Source organism: Phyllostomus hastatus, unplaced genomic scaffold (assembly GCF_019186645.2).
Source record: "Phyllostomus hastatus isolate PE091 unplaced genomic scaffold, TTU_PhHast_1.1 phas_contig_34, whole genome shotgun sequence".
In the NCBI taxonomy this organism is placed as follows: domain Eukaryota; kingdom Metazoa; phylum Chordata; class Mammalia; order Chiroptera; family Phyllostomidae; genus Phyllostomus; species Phyllostomus hastatus.
The window spans coordinates 60,349,978-60,367,977 of record NW_025333857.1 but is presented as its reverse complement, the minus strand read 5'-3'; the positions used below and the strand labels follow the sequence as shown (position 1 = coordinate 60,367,977).

Sequence of the window (18,000 nt, the reverse complement as noted above, 5' to 3'; positions counted from 1 at the left end):
ATGGCCTTCCAACTGTTCTCCAATGAAACAAAAATGTGAGGACCACTGCTCTAATGTAACCTTAGTGACCAGGAAGGGACTTGCCTTTGGCCCCAGCATGTGGGGCGCAGAGCAGACTCCGGCCCTGAAGGATGTGCGTGCAGAGCCCAGCCACCTGCTGGCATCTAGGAGTGCCCGTGAGGATGAGGGGGACATCGACCTCTCAGTAAACACACTCGAGGATTCAAGCCGGCCCTTGTGGGGCTTGCCCAATGACCAACAAAAAACTTGGAAGTAATTTTCCAATCTTTTGAAACCTTTAATAACATACACGTGCTCTAAGGCCGGCCCTCTAACTCCCTCAGCTCTTTCTGGCCGAGGTTCCCACCCCAGGTCTCCACATGATGTCAGAAGGGGCCATCAGGTGCCACACTCATCAGCTGCCGCTGGGGGGGAAGCTGGTCCCTGTTGGCGCAGAGGACACAGGCTGGAGCTCAACCACCAGCTCCAAGGAAGAGCTGCTGATGGGTGTGTTCAGGCAGGTTACCTGCAGACAGGACTTTCTCGGTCTTCTGAGGGGCCAGGTAGGACTCGGGGGAGGACACAGCCCCCCAGGCTAGAGTCTTCTGACCGGAGCAGCCTGACAGGAGCTCCAGGTCCCTTCCAGGCTGTCCTTGTGTGCTAGAAAAATATTTTCTGTAGGCGCCAGGTCGTGAAAGGGACGGGGAAGCACTGAGCTGAGGGGAGGAAAGGACTTCGGGCACAGGCTATTCTGCCAGAGAACCACTTCTACGTGCACCCATCCGCTCACCCACTCCCCGGCCAAATGCGTGCTGCACACTCAGCAGGCACCGTGCTGGGGGGCAGAGATGCAGCGGTGCACAAGACAGCCTCAGAGGGTCCCTTTAGGGGGCTGAGCCCAGGGAGCCACAGGTTCCCCACAGATAGCAGCATTTCATGGTTGCACCCAGATCTGAAATGGATGCCGACCCCTCCAAAAGCTGCCCAGTGGCCAACAGGTAACGTCTGGAGAAAGGATACTGGGTCGAAACGTGGCCTGCGAGGGTGAGTGGGGAGGCACACCTGGCCTCCCCAGTGCCCAAGGTCAGTGGACAATGGAAATGGTCTGGTCAGCCACAGCAAAGACCGGGAAGAGGGGCCCAGGGAAGGACGCGCGGTGGGTGTGGAGCACCGTGCCCGAGGCTGGGTCGTAGAACAGCAGCTCCTGGGCCTGCAAGTCCAGTAGCATGCCCAGCTGTGCCGGGCACCGTAGAAGCCCCAGGGGCTCGTGCTGCCCATCATGCGAGAAACAGAACTCTTGGTCGTAGCGGGAGAAGACCCAGGAGAAGGCGTTGTGGCCCAGACGAGAGTCACTGCCAGAACCCTTGCGGGGCAGCTGGCCTAAGGCCACGCCTACCTTATAGGCGCAACTGTTCTGCACGTTCACCACCCAGGCGTGCAGCCCAGCCTGGAAGGAGGTGACGGCCAGGGCATTGGGCCAGTGGTCAAAGCGCTCTGGGCCATCGGCACAGGCCTTGGACTTCTTGGCGTTGAAGGTTAGGGTCCTTCCACCATCCGACAACTGCAGGAAGGGGCTAACAGTTCTCTCGTCGATGCGCACATCCTCTGTGCCTGCCAGAAAGAATTCTCTGAGTTGCCCGAGGTCCACCCTCGGCCCTACCCTGGTCCTGCCAGGCAGCGAAGGGCTTCCTTATCGCTCACTGGCAGTGTGACTTCATACAAGCCATTTACTCTTTAGAGCCTCAGTCTCCCCAGTTTAAAATGGGGATCAAAATAGGACTTACCATAGGGTGGATGAAGAACACCTAGCAACATCATGTAGCCATAAACTGTAGCCATGGTAACAGGCACTATTATTGTCTAAGACCCTCATCTGTAAGCACCGATAGAAGTAAGGCCCAGAGGAGAGGCAAGTTGCCCGAGGTCACGCATCACGTTGGTGACAGGGACCAAATTAAAACCCAGCATGTTGTCCCCACACCCAGCCTCTGGCCCTGGTCACATTGCATTCAAACTGGGCAAATGTGCAGCCTCCAGATCAGGCTTGTCCTGGGGACACAGGCGCCGGGGGCGACGAGGCATCGGGTGTGCAGTTTCCACCACTAACTAATAGGACTACTGGCAAATTGGGGAGTATTATCAGATGATACCTGATTGTAGAGAATTCCAGCAGCATGTACTAACATTTTAAGGATAATAGGACAGGAGGTAGGGAGGGTTAGAACTGAGAAAAAAAAAAATCAATCCACTCATTAACCTAATTCGGTGAATCACACAAATACCACAACTGGGAGGATGGGAACTTCTACTGAGTTTGGGGGAGCCTACTTTGAGAACCCCCACACCAAGCGGGAATTTGTGGAGGCAGGACGTGTCATGTCCACCTCTGTGGCCCCCGCATGCAGCACAAGGTCAGGCCCATGGTCAGCCTGAATCAGCGTTTGTTATGTGAACAAGAGAGGCGACTCCAGGCAACTCAATTCTTGTTCCAGGTGCTCCCCAGTTGGCCTTCAGTTATATCTTCTTAAAGAGAAGCTAGGTTGCCAGTAAAGAATACTGAGCAGTCCCAGTAGGGCAGGACATAAAGAGGACATGATTTACAAGAACAAGTTTTATCCTAGGCCTGACTACACGGCAGGCTGGTCTGGAAACAGGAAGGACCTGGTCCCGGTGCCCCGGGCCTTTCCAGTACCTGGGTCCCACTGACAAGCCTGCACCCAGCATCACTGGCTGTTTAAGCTACCATCCCAGATGCACCCGTCCCCAGGCTGGCCCCACAGCAAACCCCAGATAGACAGACAGACAGAAGCCCAGTTGCTTCAGCTGGTGCTGGGCTGTAGCAACTCCTAACCTGAGAGGGAGCCGAGAGCCGCTGTCGCCCAGAGCTGGGTCAGAAGAGGGCTCCACGCACATGTCTCATCGAAGCTTAACTTTTTCGACTCCTGGGGATCCAAAACGCCCTCTGCTTCCTCGGTTCTTGAACAGAAAGGAAGAAAGGAAAAAAAAATTCAGAAACGTTCTGGAAATGTCTCTAGACGCATACATGGCGACTGGGGCTGGGGAATGGGGACAGAAGTCAATCCTCTTCCCACGAGGCTGACACCAAGATTGGAAGCCAGGCCCCAGAGAGGAGCTGCCCTAAGGAGGGCTGGGGCCAAAGGGAAGGTGGGCATTTCCCCAGTGCACCGCCCCCTCGCCCCACAAAGAGGCCTTGACGATTTCTTCACAAGGCAGACGATTTACAGGGCGTTAACTGCTTGGTGTCAGTGTCACAACTTGCTCTGCGGATGCAGCTACTCGCCGTGGATCTAGTACATTAGCAGCAGAGCTGGGACTAGGACTTGGGCCTCTCGCACCTCTAAATGGCAGTCTTTCCTCTCCACCACCCTGCCCAGAGAGAAAATGTCACCTTCCTCCAAAACCGAATGCAGCGGTAAGGCTGCCCTTGGTTCCATCAGCAGGTGCGGTCAACTCCTCTGCTCTTAAAATGCAAACACCCCGGAGGGGATCACGGATCACGCAGCTAGGGATGCTCAGTTATTTCCCCAGCTGTCAATTATTCACAGCCCTCTGCTCCCAGTAACTGCCTCACCTCAGCTCACAGTGGGGGCTGACTGGGTTTGGCTGGAGAGGGATTTGGTTAACAAAAAGGGCTGCCATTTATTTGAGCAGCCAATCTCTAGGCTTGCTGTTTTCTATGGAATCTCAGATCGTCTGGTCTGGTATAACTGGGCGGTAGTTGTGTACCCATTTGACAGGAGAGAACAGGGCCTCAGAGAAGGCATTCAGCTGAAAAGAGGAGCCGGATTCAAGTCCTGCCTCCAGGCAAAAAGAGAACCCAGGCGGGAGTCCAGGCACCATTCAACAAAATACATCCCTTTACCTGTGGTGAAATCTCAAAGGGATATAGAGCAAAGTGGGGATTTGCCACAGAGCTTTGCAGAGTCTTTTCAACTGGGTTCTGAGAAAGAACTTCCCACCGACTCTAATCCTGAAGATGGCTTTGAGATGGGGCAGCCGTTCTGAGAGTGTACCCTCTTTTCCCCAATCTCATGGCTCTGCCATTAATGAAGGGGGGGGCGCCGGGGAGAGTGGGCCATGTCTCGTGGATGCCAGCTCTCTGCAAGACGGTCACTCGCTGGCTGGGGAGGAAGGAGGTGAACAGAGCCCGAGAACAGCCGAGAACAGGCTATAGTAACAAAGGCTCTTTGTGGTCAGGACAACAGAGGGTCTGTTGCCATCTTCTCAAAGCGGTGAGGCTGGGTCTTCAGGGGCCCCGGCCATCGGGGAGGGAGGGATGAGGAGGAGCCAGTGTCGGCATTGCTAAGCCATCATCCCAGGGCAAATCTGAGGCCGCTCATAGACACCAGAATCTAGAAAACCAGCCAGTCCAGGTACCTCATGGCACGGAAGAGAAAGCTCGTGACTCCAAAGGAGAGAGAGAACTGGGGTTCGGACACAGCAGCGCCCTGGCTGGGATCAGAAGGCCTGGGCTGTGCGGCAGGACCTGCAGCGGCGACAGGCCAGAGCTGAGCCCAGCCAGGGACATGGACACAAAATTGGAGCCTTTAAATAAAGGCACTTCTCAGACAAGTGGGTTTCCAGCTAGAAGGGGCTTGGCAACTTTTGAACACAGTCCTTTGAGAGCATCCAACCTCTAAAGGCACAAGGAACTCCAAACAAATCTCAACCTCTACGAATAGGTCTGTCAACAGCAGTGTGGACTTGGCAATTCTCAGACAGCGCTGTGTGTGCCGTAGGGCTAAACGACTACAGGCTGTTGCTGCTGCTGAGGTCCTCACTGTGAAAGAAGGAAGTCACGGACATGGAACGGCAGAAGGCGAAGGAAACTCGCGACGGTGTCCCGTGGGAATTAGAAGCTGTGATACAAACTCGTGAAGAAAGAAAACCACACTCACACTCCCCAGCTCAGTCTGCTGTCCATGGACTTCCAAGGCCTGGAAGCCACGTCACACTGGGAGTAATGCGCATCTGCCCAGATCTCAGTTTTCAAATGCTACCCCCCACTAACAGGAACCGAGACTCTCTGGAGAAGTACAGGGTTCCAGGGCTGAGGCAGGACAAGAACAAGCTGAGCCTCGGACATTGTATCTTGTGCCGGAACACAAGCAAGAGCTCGAAGAATAATGAGGACTTGTAAAAAAAAATCCCGGGATCCAGCTTGAAGGGGCTAGAACCGGCCCAATCTAGGGCAGTTTGAAGATAAAGTTAATACTAGTAGCAGTAGTAGCAGATTATAATGCACTGAATAAAAAAGAATCCAGGAGTCTACACTGATTCTATGTGAGTGAACAAACAAGCAAATAAATAATTCAGGAAGGAATTTAGCGCCAATGAAGACTAGAACTATTGCATGGAGGTTGAAGGTAAACAGGCTATTTATACAAAAAGTACCTCCTCACATTCCTTATTAATTACAAAAGGGAAGATAGAACTTTATAATGAAGAAACCTGGTAAGTACCACTTTATCCAAGTGATCAAAATCAACATCCCTGATAAAGGGACAGAGGGATATCCCATGCCCCTGCTCGGACAGACTGAGGACACATCACTTACGAGGTATTCCTGCCAAAAATGCATGACCTGAACCTAACCATGAGGTACTATCAGATGAACTCAAGGTGAGGAGTATTTTATACAACAACTGTCTGAGACTCATTGAAAATGTTTTTTTTTTTATGGTGCAATTGGCAACACTTGAATGTGAACTATACATTAGATAATAGTATTATATCAACATTAAATTTCTGAACTTGATAATTATGCTGTGGTTATGTGAGAGAATGTCTTCGTTCTTAGGAGAGAACTGCTAAAAAATTTAGGAATAGAAGATCATGTTTTCTGCAACTTACTTTCAAATAGGTCAGAAAAAAGTTTTATACATATATACTTAATAAACAGGAACCCTGGCTGGCGTAGCTCAGTGGATTGAACACAGGCTGTGAACCAAAGTGTTGCAGGTTTGATTCCCAGTCAGGGTACATGCCTGGGTTGCAGGCCATGACCCCCAGCAACCGCACATTGATGTCTCTCTCTCTCTCTCTCTCTCTCTCTCTCTCTTTCTCCCTCCATTCTCTCTCTAAAAATAAATAAATTAAATCTTTAAAAAAATAAACAGGAAAAAAAAGAGACAGCAAGAAAGAGCAAATCTAGCAAAATATTAACAGCCAGTACTTCCAGGTGAAGGTCATTATACTATTTTTACAACTTTATAAGTTTAAAATATTTCAAAACAAAAAATCGAAAATCAAAATTTTTTTTCAAAAATCACACCAGCTTGATATTGAAGACAGATGGACTGTGTTAGAGGGCGAGGATGAAGCTAAGGGGGAAAAGGAGGCCTGGCCGAAGTGGGGCAGGATCGCAGGAGGGGAATAAGTAGGAACAAGCTAAACCCGCTTGAAAAGGAGACAGTGAAATGAATGGGGGTGCGTCCATGCCGTGGAATACCTCACAGACTCCTCAAGAAGGGAGGTGAGTCTGCATGTATTGACATGGAAAGATTCCAAGAGAGCCCAATACGTTACAGAACAGCAAGAAGAAAATGATCCCATCTGTGTTTAAAAAATATATTTTTTAAGGAGGAAAAAAACCACCCCACATATTCTCCTATGATTATATGTAGGAAAGTCCCAAGGACAAACAACTAACTGTTAAAACTGATCACCTCTAGGGAATGGGATTGGGAAGGGGTGATTCATTTTTAATTTAATCGTTTTATACTGGTGGAAATTTTTTGGTCTCTCATACACATGTATTGCTAGTGAAACCTACATGCAAAAACAGATCAGAAGAACAGGCTGTGCTCCCCAAGGACAGCTATGAAATCTTGCACAAGAAGATTAAGAATTTAATTTCTTTGCCTGGCAAATTACATCCTTTTAGCTACTTCCTTGGGCTCTTGGTTCTCAGCCTTTTGGGACCCAGGTAGAGCCTGGTGAAATTCTTTTCTTATTGCATAATGAAAATGCAAATTTTGAGGGTTTCAAAGATTCTTTCATTAGAGAAAGTGAGAGTGAGAAGAGAGTCCCTGAGACAGGTGTCAGATGTGGGTCCCAGCCCCAGCTCTGGCCCTTGGGCAAGTCCCTTCCCCTCTGTGAGTCTCAGCATTCTCATCAGGAGAAGGTGGTAAAACCCTCCAACAGCGTGACAGTACAGTTTTTAATCATGTTAGGTTAGGCTGTGGTAAGCCCGATGGGTAAGTGATTATTTCACTGCCCTTACACATGGGTCTAAAGCAGTTCTCCAAGCTAGAGCCAGGAGGGCCCCTGTCCGGCGAGCCTGGCTCCAGAGAAACCCCTCCACCACACACCCTGGGCAGTGGAGTCTGAATGCAATGGACTGCTTAGAGGCCCCAAGGCCATGGTTTCCATGTCTGCCCAAGTGAATTATGGGGCCATACTCACCTCTCAAAAATCTCCTGCTCCTTCTGCTGTGAGACAAGAAAACAAGAGTCAGGCTTGGCATCAGAACCCAGCAGGCAGTCAAGACTTAAATATATTCAACTGGCATGGAGGGCTCCACAGGGGCAGAAACTCTAGAATAAAAAGTTCTACTCCTTTAAGACGCAGCACAAAGCTACCTGGGTTCTTCCTTGCATATCCCCCCACCCCGCACTCAGAACACATCACTCTGTCGCTGGGCCCCGTGTTGTCCTGAATTTCCCTCAGCTACACTTCAGGACAAACACGCATTTACCCAACATTTTATCCCCCACAAGACAGTCAGCAAGCAGACAGCTGGGGCCCTTTCTGAATCTCCTGCTGTGACTGTCCCAGTGTTGGGACGGAATGAGCTCGGCACGTGGCAGCTGTGTGACTGAACGGATACATGATCTAGGGCGGCCCTGGGAACTGTCCTACTTGAACTGCAAGAGGACAGAGAGCTCGGCTGCTCTACATTCTCATTTCTCTGCTTGGCGTGTCTATGCAGACATCACGTTGCCCCTTAAGACAGCAGGCATCTGCACATCTGCCTAAAATACTTTGAAAGGATATGTGCCAAAATATGAATCCTGGCCATTTCCAGTTGGTAGGATTAAAGTTGGTCTGTCTGTCTTTATATTGGACCCCTTGTCAGCCCTTCAAGTACAGAGTTCTCTCTCCACCCTCGTACTTCCTTTAACATAGTGGCGACTCTTATCTTTCAGGCATCAGCTTCTAAGTCACTCGCCCAGGAAGCCTTCCCTGACCCCCTCAAGTTTGGCTTGTGGGGTCCCTAGCTCCCAGGAATGTCATCTACCACAGCACCTGTCACTCCCTATCCTAATCATCAGTTTATGCATCTGTCTCCTCCACAAGGCTGAGGGTCCCTGACAGCTGTATCCTGCAACTCCACCCCACAGCACAATGCTTAGCGCATAGCAGGCACTCAGTAAATGTTTGCTCATTATTGAAAGAATAAGTACCAGGTACAGAAAAAAAATCCATAATAATTTTATCCCCCTGTCTCATCCCTGCCCCAAATTATCCTTATCCACCCACCTCCTACCAATAAACATTCTCAATGTTTTTGGACTTTTCAGAGAGACTGGCCAGTCGGTAGCGCCCTTACCCTGGCCTGACTTACAATCAGCTGGAGGTCATCCATCTGGGTGAGCATGTCCACCAGGCTGGTGCGGATGATGTCGAGCTTCTGCAGAGCCTCGGCCCAGTGCACTCGCTGCGTCAGGATGCTCTGGTGGGCCCGCTCCTCTTCACCGTGAACCTGTTCCAGCAGCCGCTGCTCCTCAGTCTCACACAGGCTCCTGACCAGCCCCAGGCGCTGGATGACCAGTTCTCGCGCTGCGCTGGCCATGCTCTGACGAGGGATGAAAAACAGAGTCGGATCCTGGCCTAGCCCCAGTCAAGGTCAGGAGGGCTTGGGCTTGGCCAAAAGAAGTGTGGGGACTGATGAGCAGCGTCTACCATACACACTGTGGTGGCAGTAACAGCGCTCAAGCCATTCCCGCCCTGAGTCCCCAGATACGGTTTAGGAGAAGGAAATGTAAAATCCAGACACTCAGCCCATATCTCAGGGCACGGGGCTCCCAGAATGGAAGAGCTGGGCGGGGCCTAGAGAATAACTAGAATCATCTGCTTATTTCAGAGACGGGAATACCAGGACCAAGAGACCAAGGTCACAGGTCACAGAACTACAGAACAGAGAGGGACTAAAAAGTCATTCCCGTTGACAGGATCTGTACCAACAGCAGTCCAGCTGATATTTTTGACCACATCTGGGAACAAAAACCTCATTATTTCCTAATATGTCTGTTCCAGCTGCTTCCATGGTAGAATTCTTCCTGCCACACGGGAGGCCTGAAGTCAGTCCTCAGGCAGTGGAGTTACCGAGTGCCCCCTAGCAACTAGCACCATGTCTGGCACACAGTAGGCACTCCAATATTTACTGAATGACTGATGGGAAGTTTTTCCCCCACTTAGTCAAAAATCTCTTGGTAGCACTCACATGCCCAGTCAGGGACAGAGCTGGGACTAGAACCCAGTTCTCCTGACTCTCAATTCAAGCCTATCCCCCCACACCAATGCCACCAGGTAATCTATCCTACCCAAAGGCGTCTGTTGCATGAAGCACCTGCCCTCTTGCCAGATAAGTAAGAGAGCAACAGTGATGCCAGAGAGTTAGGGATAGCCAACAGCTTCCTGTGCCCTGGCTCTGAAGACCTGCTTTGTGCAGTACAGGTGACAATTATCCCTGTTTAACAGAAGAAACTGAGACCCGTCATTTGCCCGATAGGGAAGAAGGAGTGGCGAGGCGCACGGCCCAGTGAACTCAGGAGTTCAGACTCCACTTCAGTGCTCTCTTGAGGCAACAAAACTAAGGGGCTGGGCAATGAGGCTTGAGAGGCAGTGCCAAAGTTTAAATCTTAGCTGTTCCACTGGTTACATGTGGAACTTTGAGCATGTTCCTTATTGTCCCTGTGCCTCAGCTTCCTAATCTGTCAGCTGAGGAGAATAATAGCATCTACCTCACAAGGCCACTGTGAGGATTACATGCGCTAGTACATGTCAACAGAACAAAGCTGGCACATGAGTGACCAGTAACATCAGCCATTGCTCTTCCCGGTCCCACTCCGATGCCCACAGCAGCGAGTCTCTGCGGCCGTGTTTATACTGTGTGGTCGAGGTCAAGAACAAACCCTGACCCGAGAGGCATCAGATATTCCCTGACTAGAAGAGGCCAGTCAATTTCAACATGGTTCTCGAGTCATTCCTAGAAATGAATAGCACAGAAAAAAAAAAAAACAAATAGACTCCCCTTTCCAAAGATACGACAGAGTAAATTAAAAACCCCGGAGAACAAACACAGAAATGCTGGAAAAATAGCTCAAAGCATCCTTTTAAAAGTGAAGTTGCTCTGGCAGCTAAGTAAAGGAAATCCCCCAGAGTCCAAAAGTAGAAAGGAAACTAGAAACCAGTTAAAATATGAATAGTCGGTCCTTTGAAGACTAACATGATAGACACACCTGGGACGCCTGTGATCAGCACTCAACACGACAACAGAGAAAATGGATAATTTTTCCAGAAAGAATTGACTCAAACCAAAGGGGAAAAGAAAACCAGGAAAAATCCTATAGTTACGATGAAAAATGAATCGGTAAAAAATCTACCAACAAATAAACCACCACACCCAGACAGTTTTACAGAGGGTGTCACCAACATTTAGGGCACAGATAATCCCAAACTTATACAAGCTCCCTCAGCGAGACAGAGCATTCTGTGTCCCAGCTCACTGAATAAGGCTTATATAACCTCAGTACCAAAATCTGATAAGGACCACACAAGAAATGAAACTCATACATAGCTAATCTCACGCCTGAGTATACATGCAAAAATGCTTTTTAAGAGCCCTAAACTAAGATCAGCAACCCAAACCCAGAAACCGTGTATAACAATGACACAAGGGGAAGGAGGAGAAGGGCATGGCTATAACAGGGTGACACAAGGGATCCTCATGATGGACTGTTCTGTATCTCGATTGTGGTGGAAGTCACGTGAATCTATACACGTGATAAAGTTGCACAGAATGAAATACACACGCGCAAATGAGTGCATGTAAAACCGGTAAAATCTGAGTGAGGTGAGCTGGATCAGTGTCAATTTCCAGGTTTTGATATAAAATACCATAGTTAGGAACGCCGTCACCATTGTATGTGAATCTGCATTTACTGTATGTGAATCTACACTTATCTCAAAATTAAAAGTTTAAAAAAAGTACATTATGATCGAGTCCAGTTGGTTTTCCCCAGGAATTCCAGGATGGTTTAGCATTAGAGACTCTATGAATGTACTACCATATTAACAGACTGGTGGAGAACAAAACACGTCTGTAAACTGACAAGGGGCATCATTAAGAACCTGCAGGAAAGGTGATATAAATCATGGAAAACGGGAGCAGTCAGAGGAGAACTCCCACAAGCCCTCCCATCACCAACCCATTTCCCTGCGCCTCTGCTCGCTCCGCCTGCTCCGTTTCTGTGGATGAGCTGCCCACGCTTTTACTTACGAGCAACCCGTCCACTGGTTTCCTGGATCCCACCCCCTTTGCTGTACCTGAACTTCCTTTCTCTTGCGTCATTAATTTTCCCGTTTCTACTGGAAAACTCCCATCAGCTTACACACATGAAGTAACTTCTCCCGTCTTAAAAAACAAAATAAACACCCTCTGGATCCCTTATCTCTCTGCACCATCCTCCCATTTCTCAGCGCCCTGCTATAGCAACATTCACGAGTTGCCTGTGCGCAATATCCCAAATTGCTCTTCTCCTATTCTCTCGGAACCCCACTCCAACCAGGCCTTCACCCCGCCACCCTACACAGTTCCTCCTGTCAGGACCCCTAATGCTGTGCATGTTACTAACCCCCACGGTCCATTCTCATGTACTACTATGGGGGAGGGAGAGAGGAAACATGTGGAAAGAAGTCATAGCCCCTGTCCTTGAAAGGCATTCTTGGGCCCTGACTACTGTGGCTTGATGGCTTGGGTGTCATCCTGCAAGCCGAAGGGTCACTGGTCCTATTGCAGACCTGTCCCCAGTTGGGGGTGTTTGAGAGCCAACCAATCGATGTTTTTCTCTCACATCGATGTTTCTCTCCCTCTCTTTCTCCCTCCCTTCCCATCTCTCCAAAAATAAATTAATTAAATTTAAAAAAAGGAAAAGAAAAGCATTGTTTAGAGATGGAGCCATGGTAATCAGTCAGCTGAATAAAGGATCGGGGACGGGTGCAGTAGCAGCAGGAGCACTGGCCAGAGAGTCAGAAGATCCAGGTCATAGAACTGACTCCGGCAGGAGGCCATGGGACCTTGGTCAAGTCAGTTAACCATCTGTAAACAGGGATGTTGCTGCCACCTACTGCATAGGACTGTTATAAAGAATACTCCCTGGCTGGCGTAGCTCAGTGGATTGAGCGCAGGCTGGGAACCAAAATGTTCCAGGTTCTATTCCCAGCCAGGGTACATGCCTGGGTTGCAGGCCATAACCCCCAGCAACCGCACATTGATGTTTCTCTCTCTCTATCTCTCTCTTTCCTCTCTAAAAATAAGTAAATAAAATCTTTAAAAAAAAAAAGAATACTCAACGTAAAAGTCCCTAGGTTATTTTATAATTCTGGGGCTGAGCACAAAATAATTAGATGGTAGAAGAAATCTACCTTTCATGATCCCTTAGCCCCCAAAGGCACTTTCTAGCAGCCTTTGCACCCCGCGTGATACTCTCCCCAGGTGGTAAAACCGAGGCTCAGAGAGAAAAACCATCCTTCCAGGCATCTGGCTTTGTGTTAGCAGCACAATGAGTTTGTGAGGCTGGGAAAGGCCCCTAGACTGGGTCAAGCCCCTAACACTGGGGTCTTTTCCTAGGACAAGACCCAGGGGAGAGGGAAAAGGGGAAGAATTACCTACCACTGCTCTCTGGCTCTTCCCCGGCAGGACCTCAGCCACATACTTGGTGATGCCAGCACTTTGTAGCTGCAGCCTCTCACACTGGTCCACGATCTTGTTCTGCAACACAAACAACACCCGTGGCATCTTGACCCATGATGATCTACTCACTCCATTCTGCTGATTTTTTTCCTTTACCCCCTTCCGCCACCCACTCCCAAGGTGATACCCTTGACCTCATCACTACTGAAAGCTATACCGCCTCCAAAATCTTCGTTTCAAAAATCCCATACCCTGCCTACCCCCCGCCCCTTCCTTCTAGATCACTAACTCTAGAATTGGCAGCCCAGTTGGAGAGGCCAGTACATGAGTCTTAGCTCTTTTCACTGCTCATCACCCCCATAGGGTGGCCTCGATTCTATCTATCCTGAAAATCCACGGCCCATTTTATAATCACTTTCCTGCACACACTCTGTCTTCCTTTGTACTCAGCTACCTGACCCTCCGTACACGCACCCAAGCAGAAGAGCATGGCTTCTCACACTGTTCCTCCACAAGTACCCACCGCCACCATTCATTAAATAGCACCATCAATCATCAACCTCATTATCCAGAAAGAAAAAAAAAAGTTACTCTCTAACCTCCCATCTAATCCACCAGTGAGTTCTACCAGCCCCATTCCAAAGTGTCTGTCTTTCCTCTGGCTACTGCTGGTCACCTCCACTCCAGCCATTCTACCCAGATCACCATTATCTTTCACAGGAACCACTGTCAGAGCCTCCAAACTGGGCTTTCATTCTTGAACCCCACAGTTAGACACTGCCACATATTGTAAGGAAATCAGATCAGGTCACTATCCCTGCTCAAAACTCTCCGATGACTTCCCATTACACCCACAGCAAGGTGAGATCAAGCTTCTTACCTTAGCCAACAAGGCCCTAGCTGATGTGACTCTGCCTATCTCCCCAGTGTTACCTCCTTCCACCCTCCACACTGGCCTCCTTTCTGTTCCATAAACACAATGACTTTGTCCTGACCTCAGTGCCTTTGTGCCTGTTGCTCCTCCTATCTCCAGCAGTCTCCTCCCAAACATCTCCGTGCCTTGCCCCTCCCCCCTCCGTTCACATACCATTCCTTCACAAGTCTTCCTCATCCACCTCCACACCCCATTCTCTTACTCTGCCCGTTTTTCTCTCCCTTGTACTATCATTCCTGACTGTATATTATGTGTTTATCTTTTTTGTATCTTTTCCCCCTACCACTAGAACATAAGCACCCTGACTTGATTTATTCTCTATGTCCCACTACCTAGAAGACAGTTCCTATACATAGAAGGCCCTGAATAAGTAAATATTGCATATTTGTTGAATGAATAAAACCCATTTCCTTGACCACAAGAAGTTCAGCGGTTTACAGCCCCAAATCTGCGAGCATCGCCCATGCGAGCAGGGGAGAGTTTTAGAAATTTAGCTGAGGCCCGCAGAGAAGTGACTTACCCAAGGAGATGCGGCCAGGCCCCTGCTTTCCCCCTCCATGTCTCCACATAACAGTGGGAGCCCTTCCAAGCAGCAGCCCCTCCACTATTTCCCCAAAGAGCATGGCCCAAGTTCCACCTTCCAGAAGGCAGCTCAGCTATCTCTGGGAAGCCCTTGCATATCTCCACCCCCCAAAGTAGGAATGAGCACTACACTTCGCCAGTCCAAATACAAGGCTAGAAAATTGAGTTGACTGGGAGGAAGCTGGGATCAGCACACACCACAGGACAGAAGGAACTATACTGGCTTTTTAAAAGGTTATAGGGACAGGAATCCAGAAGGTAAATGAAAAGTTGTTTGAACTGGTGCTGTATTTGCTCATTTCACGAATAATCTTGCCCTGGAGCGAAATGTGTTTGCTGGCTGGAGGAGTAGGGGAAGAGTGTACAAAAGCCCCAATCTAATCAAAACTGGAAGAAAAAAGGGCAAGAAACACCTCTCTCCAGGCAAAGAAGGTGAGCACACCCAGGGCCTCAGGAGCATTCAGGGAGGGAGTCCCAGGACCAGTGCATTCCAAAACAAGCATCAGGCCGGCCTCCCTGCCCCAGCCTTCACCCCACCCACCACTCCAGTTCAGCCCTGGTGGCAACTTTTAAAAAAAGTTTACACTAAATTCTCACTCCCATTAACATCACTTCCTCCCTCCAACCACTGAAGCAAAGAAATGGTTTCCTCTGGTCTAGGCGACGACTGCCCTGGTCCAGCCCCGAACAGCAGAAACCCGGGAGGAGCTCCTGTCCTGTCCTGGGCCTCAGTGTCCTCATCTATAAAATGTAGGCAGGACCACTCCTTCAAAGGGGCTTGGTCTGGATGGAATGACATGATGAATATTTAAGTGCTTTGGAACTTGCAAAGTTTCTGTGCATAATGGAAGTTTATTAAACTACATTATCCAAGTTCATTTTCATAATCTCTGTTGTGGATCATGGTGACGAGTAGGGCCAACCAGGAGCTTTCGGGTGTCACTCAATAACTGAATCCCTCCTGGCCCCAGGACCCGGTCAGAGGTGTTCATTACAGTCCAGTCCGAGGAGGCAAGTTTCCAGCCAGAGCCCTCAGCTTCCACAGCTGGGCAGAACTCCAGGGAGAGGCTGGAAGAATCAAGCCTTTTAATCAAATTGCAAGGAAATCCCCAGTGGCCACAGGTAGGGTGGAAAGAGGGAGGAAGCCCGAGGGTGACTTGACTCTCCAATCTCTGCAGTTCAGGGAGGGGTGGTGACAGAAAGGGGACCAGCCTGGAGTCCAGTGGAGGTCGGAGGGGGAAAGAAACCCTAGGTAAAGGGTTCCAGCAGGAACCTCCTGATTCCTGCCCGCCCTCTCCGTTCACTCAGGTGAAACCAGATTGAAGTACAGTCAAGGCCAATCCTGAAAGGGAAAAGAATCACCTCACCAGGAACCCTGACCAGTGAAGGGGCGGAGAGGTTTTGAGCCACGGGGCTGAGGAGTGTGCAAGGGCTGGGTTTTGCCAGAGATCAGCTTCCACCAGGACGGTGGGAGTTGGAGCAGCTGGGCCCTTTATTACCCAAGGCCAGGCCGGGTTCCTGGCCTCTTCAGCAGGGCAACGGAGAAGCTGGGCAGCTGGATCCACCACTGTGTGATCCTATTATCTTATTTCTATCACACTATAACTCTAATAAATGCGCGCTATTATTGCCCCCAAACTACAGATGGGGGCACTGAGTCTCACAGGATTATGTGGTTCACAAGGAGGACGGACGGAGGTGACATTCGTACTCAGGTCTCCAGGGGCCACACCCTTTAACCGCCTCGTTCTACAGCCAGTAGTACCACTGCGGAGCCTGGGCTCCTGGCCCGGCCCCCGGGTCCCAGCCGGATCTCGCCCAGAGCGCCTCCCGCGCTGGGCGCGCCCTCCCTCCGGAGCCCCCCGCCTTCCGGCACCCAGGGCGGCTCACCCGCAGCTCTTCTGCGCTCTCCTCCGCCCGGCGGATGCGGTGTCCCTGGCAGCGGCCGCCCAGCTCCGTACAGACGGCGCACACCGGTCGTCCCTCGGAAAAGCAGAACCACTTCAGAGCCTGGCCGTGCTCCGGGCAGAGAGGTCCCGGCTCAGCTGCCGGTCCCGGCTCGGGTCCCGGTCCCGGTCCCGCGCTCTCCGCAGACATGGCCGAGCGACCGCCCGGCGCCAAGCTCTCCACCTGTCGCAGGTGCCCGCTGGGCGGGGCCTCCTGACCCCGCCTCCCGGCCCCCACCCGCGGCCACCGAGCTTCCTCCCGCCCAGTTCTCGCGGCTCGTTGGGTACCCGCCCCACACCCTCGACCGGACCCTGGCCCACATCCCTCCTGCTTCAGCAGTTGTTTTTTGTTTGTTTGTTTGTTTTTGATTTGCTGAATTAAGTCGCGTTGTATCGGGCTTGTTTTACAACAAACACAAAACAGCAAATATTAATGTGACTGTAGGAAAGTTAATTCAGCATTTATAAGTACCAGGCTTTTGCTAAGCGCTTTATAAGTGTTCTATCACGTAATACAATCAGCCTTTTTTTTTTTTTTGAGGGGCATCTTTAGACAAGTACTAGCTTAAAGCTAGTTCCTGGTAACAGACTGTCGAAGCTTACCACCCATGTGGCTGCCCACTGGTGAGTACCTACCCTCCAAGGCCTCAGCAGTGAAGTGGGGATAAGGAGGGTACCTACCTCTAGGAGTTGTGATGGGGACTGAAGGAGTTAAAACACTTAAAACAGTATCTGGAGCACAGGCAGAGGCTGCAACTGCTAAGCATCTATTAGGGCAAGGAAAGTCTGATGATCCCCGTTTTGATGGAGGTTAAGGAACTTGCCAGGGGTCACAGTCACTAATTGGTAGCATTGAGACTGGAAATCGGGCTGTCTGACTTGTGGTTAATATGAGTAATGATTTTTAATTGCACGTTAATGCCCAATGAGGAACATCCGTGTTAGGCCGATTTCTCCAAAGTATTTACATTAAAATTTTCTTAATTTGAAAAAATTTTTAAACTAGTAGTGAAAAAGATTAATGCATGTTTATTAAAAAAACTAGACTATGCAAATAAGCATGTGGAAGAAGAACCCATCCCCGAGTGCCTGAGCCGTCTTGGGGCTTTCTTTCTTCGGAGCTGATATATCAGTCTAAGCCCTAATTGAACACTCTGCCGGGGCTCCAGTCCACTCCTCCTGGGCACACAAGAAGAACGCTGCTCCCCAACCCCCAAACTGCATTTTAGCAGGTCTTGGCAGAGGGCTGAGGGGAGAACTCAGGCAAAGGGAGAAGGAGCCAGGCCTTGGGGATTAGTGGGTATTCTCAGTTCAGCAGAATTGGACACCATGAGAGCAAAATCGGAAAGAGAAACATCACTGTGTCTTCCAGCATGTAGGCGCTCAGGCACCTACCCGCCTCTACCTTGAGGTACCTTTAAGCACCTGGGCTACTACACAAATGGAAGAGAGCTGGTCCCTTCTCTCAGCCCCTATGGAGTCAGTCCCTGAGGTCAGCAAGGGCAGCTGCCAGCCTCAGCACTACGCCTCTTACAGCGACCGGACCTCGGTTGGATGATCTAGTCCAGCTGTGCCTAGTTTCCTCGGCTCTCAAATGG

At 50.1% G+C, this 18,000-nt stretch overlaps 1 protein-coding gene across 1 annotated transcript; it reads right to left on the bottom strand.

Annotated features, from left to right (window-relative positions):
- Positions 1 to 274: 274 nt before the first annotated feature.
- BSPRY (B-box and SPRY domain containing) lies at positions 275 to 16,602 on the bottom strand. Its single transcript, XM_045840443.1, has 6 exons — positions 16,347 to 16,602; positions 12,920 to 13,018; positions 8,591 to 8,821; positions 7,429 to 7,454; positions 2,852 to 2,976; positions 275 to 1,611 (listed from the first exon to the last, which is right to left on the bottom strand). The coding sequence occupies exons 1-6, from the start codon at positions 16,551 to 16,553 to the stop codon at positions 1,085 to 1,087; spliced, it is 1,215 nt and encodes a 404-aa protein (XP_045696399.1). The 5' UTR covers positions 16,554 to 16,602; the 3' UTR covers positions 275 to 1,084.
- Between the last annotated feature and the right edge of the window lie 1,398 nt (positions 16,603 to 18,000).

Coding starts and splice junctions, on each gene's coding strand:
- BSPRY (XM_045840443.1), bottom strand. CDS start 16,553: ATGTCTGCGGAGAGCGCGGGACCGGGACCGGGACCCGAGCCGGGACCG. Junction 7,455..8,590: donor TGGATGACCTCCAGCTGATT/GTAAGTCAGGCC, acceptor CTTGTCTCACAG/CAGAAGGAGCAGGAGATTTT. Junction 1,612..2,851: donor GGCTCTCGGCTCCCTCTCAG/GTTAGGAGTTGC, acceptor TCTTTCTGGCAG/GCACAGAGGATGTGCGCATC.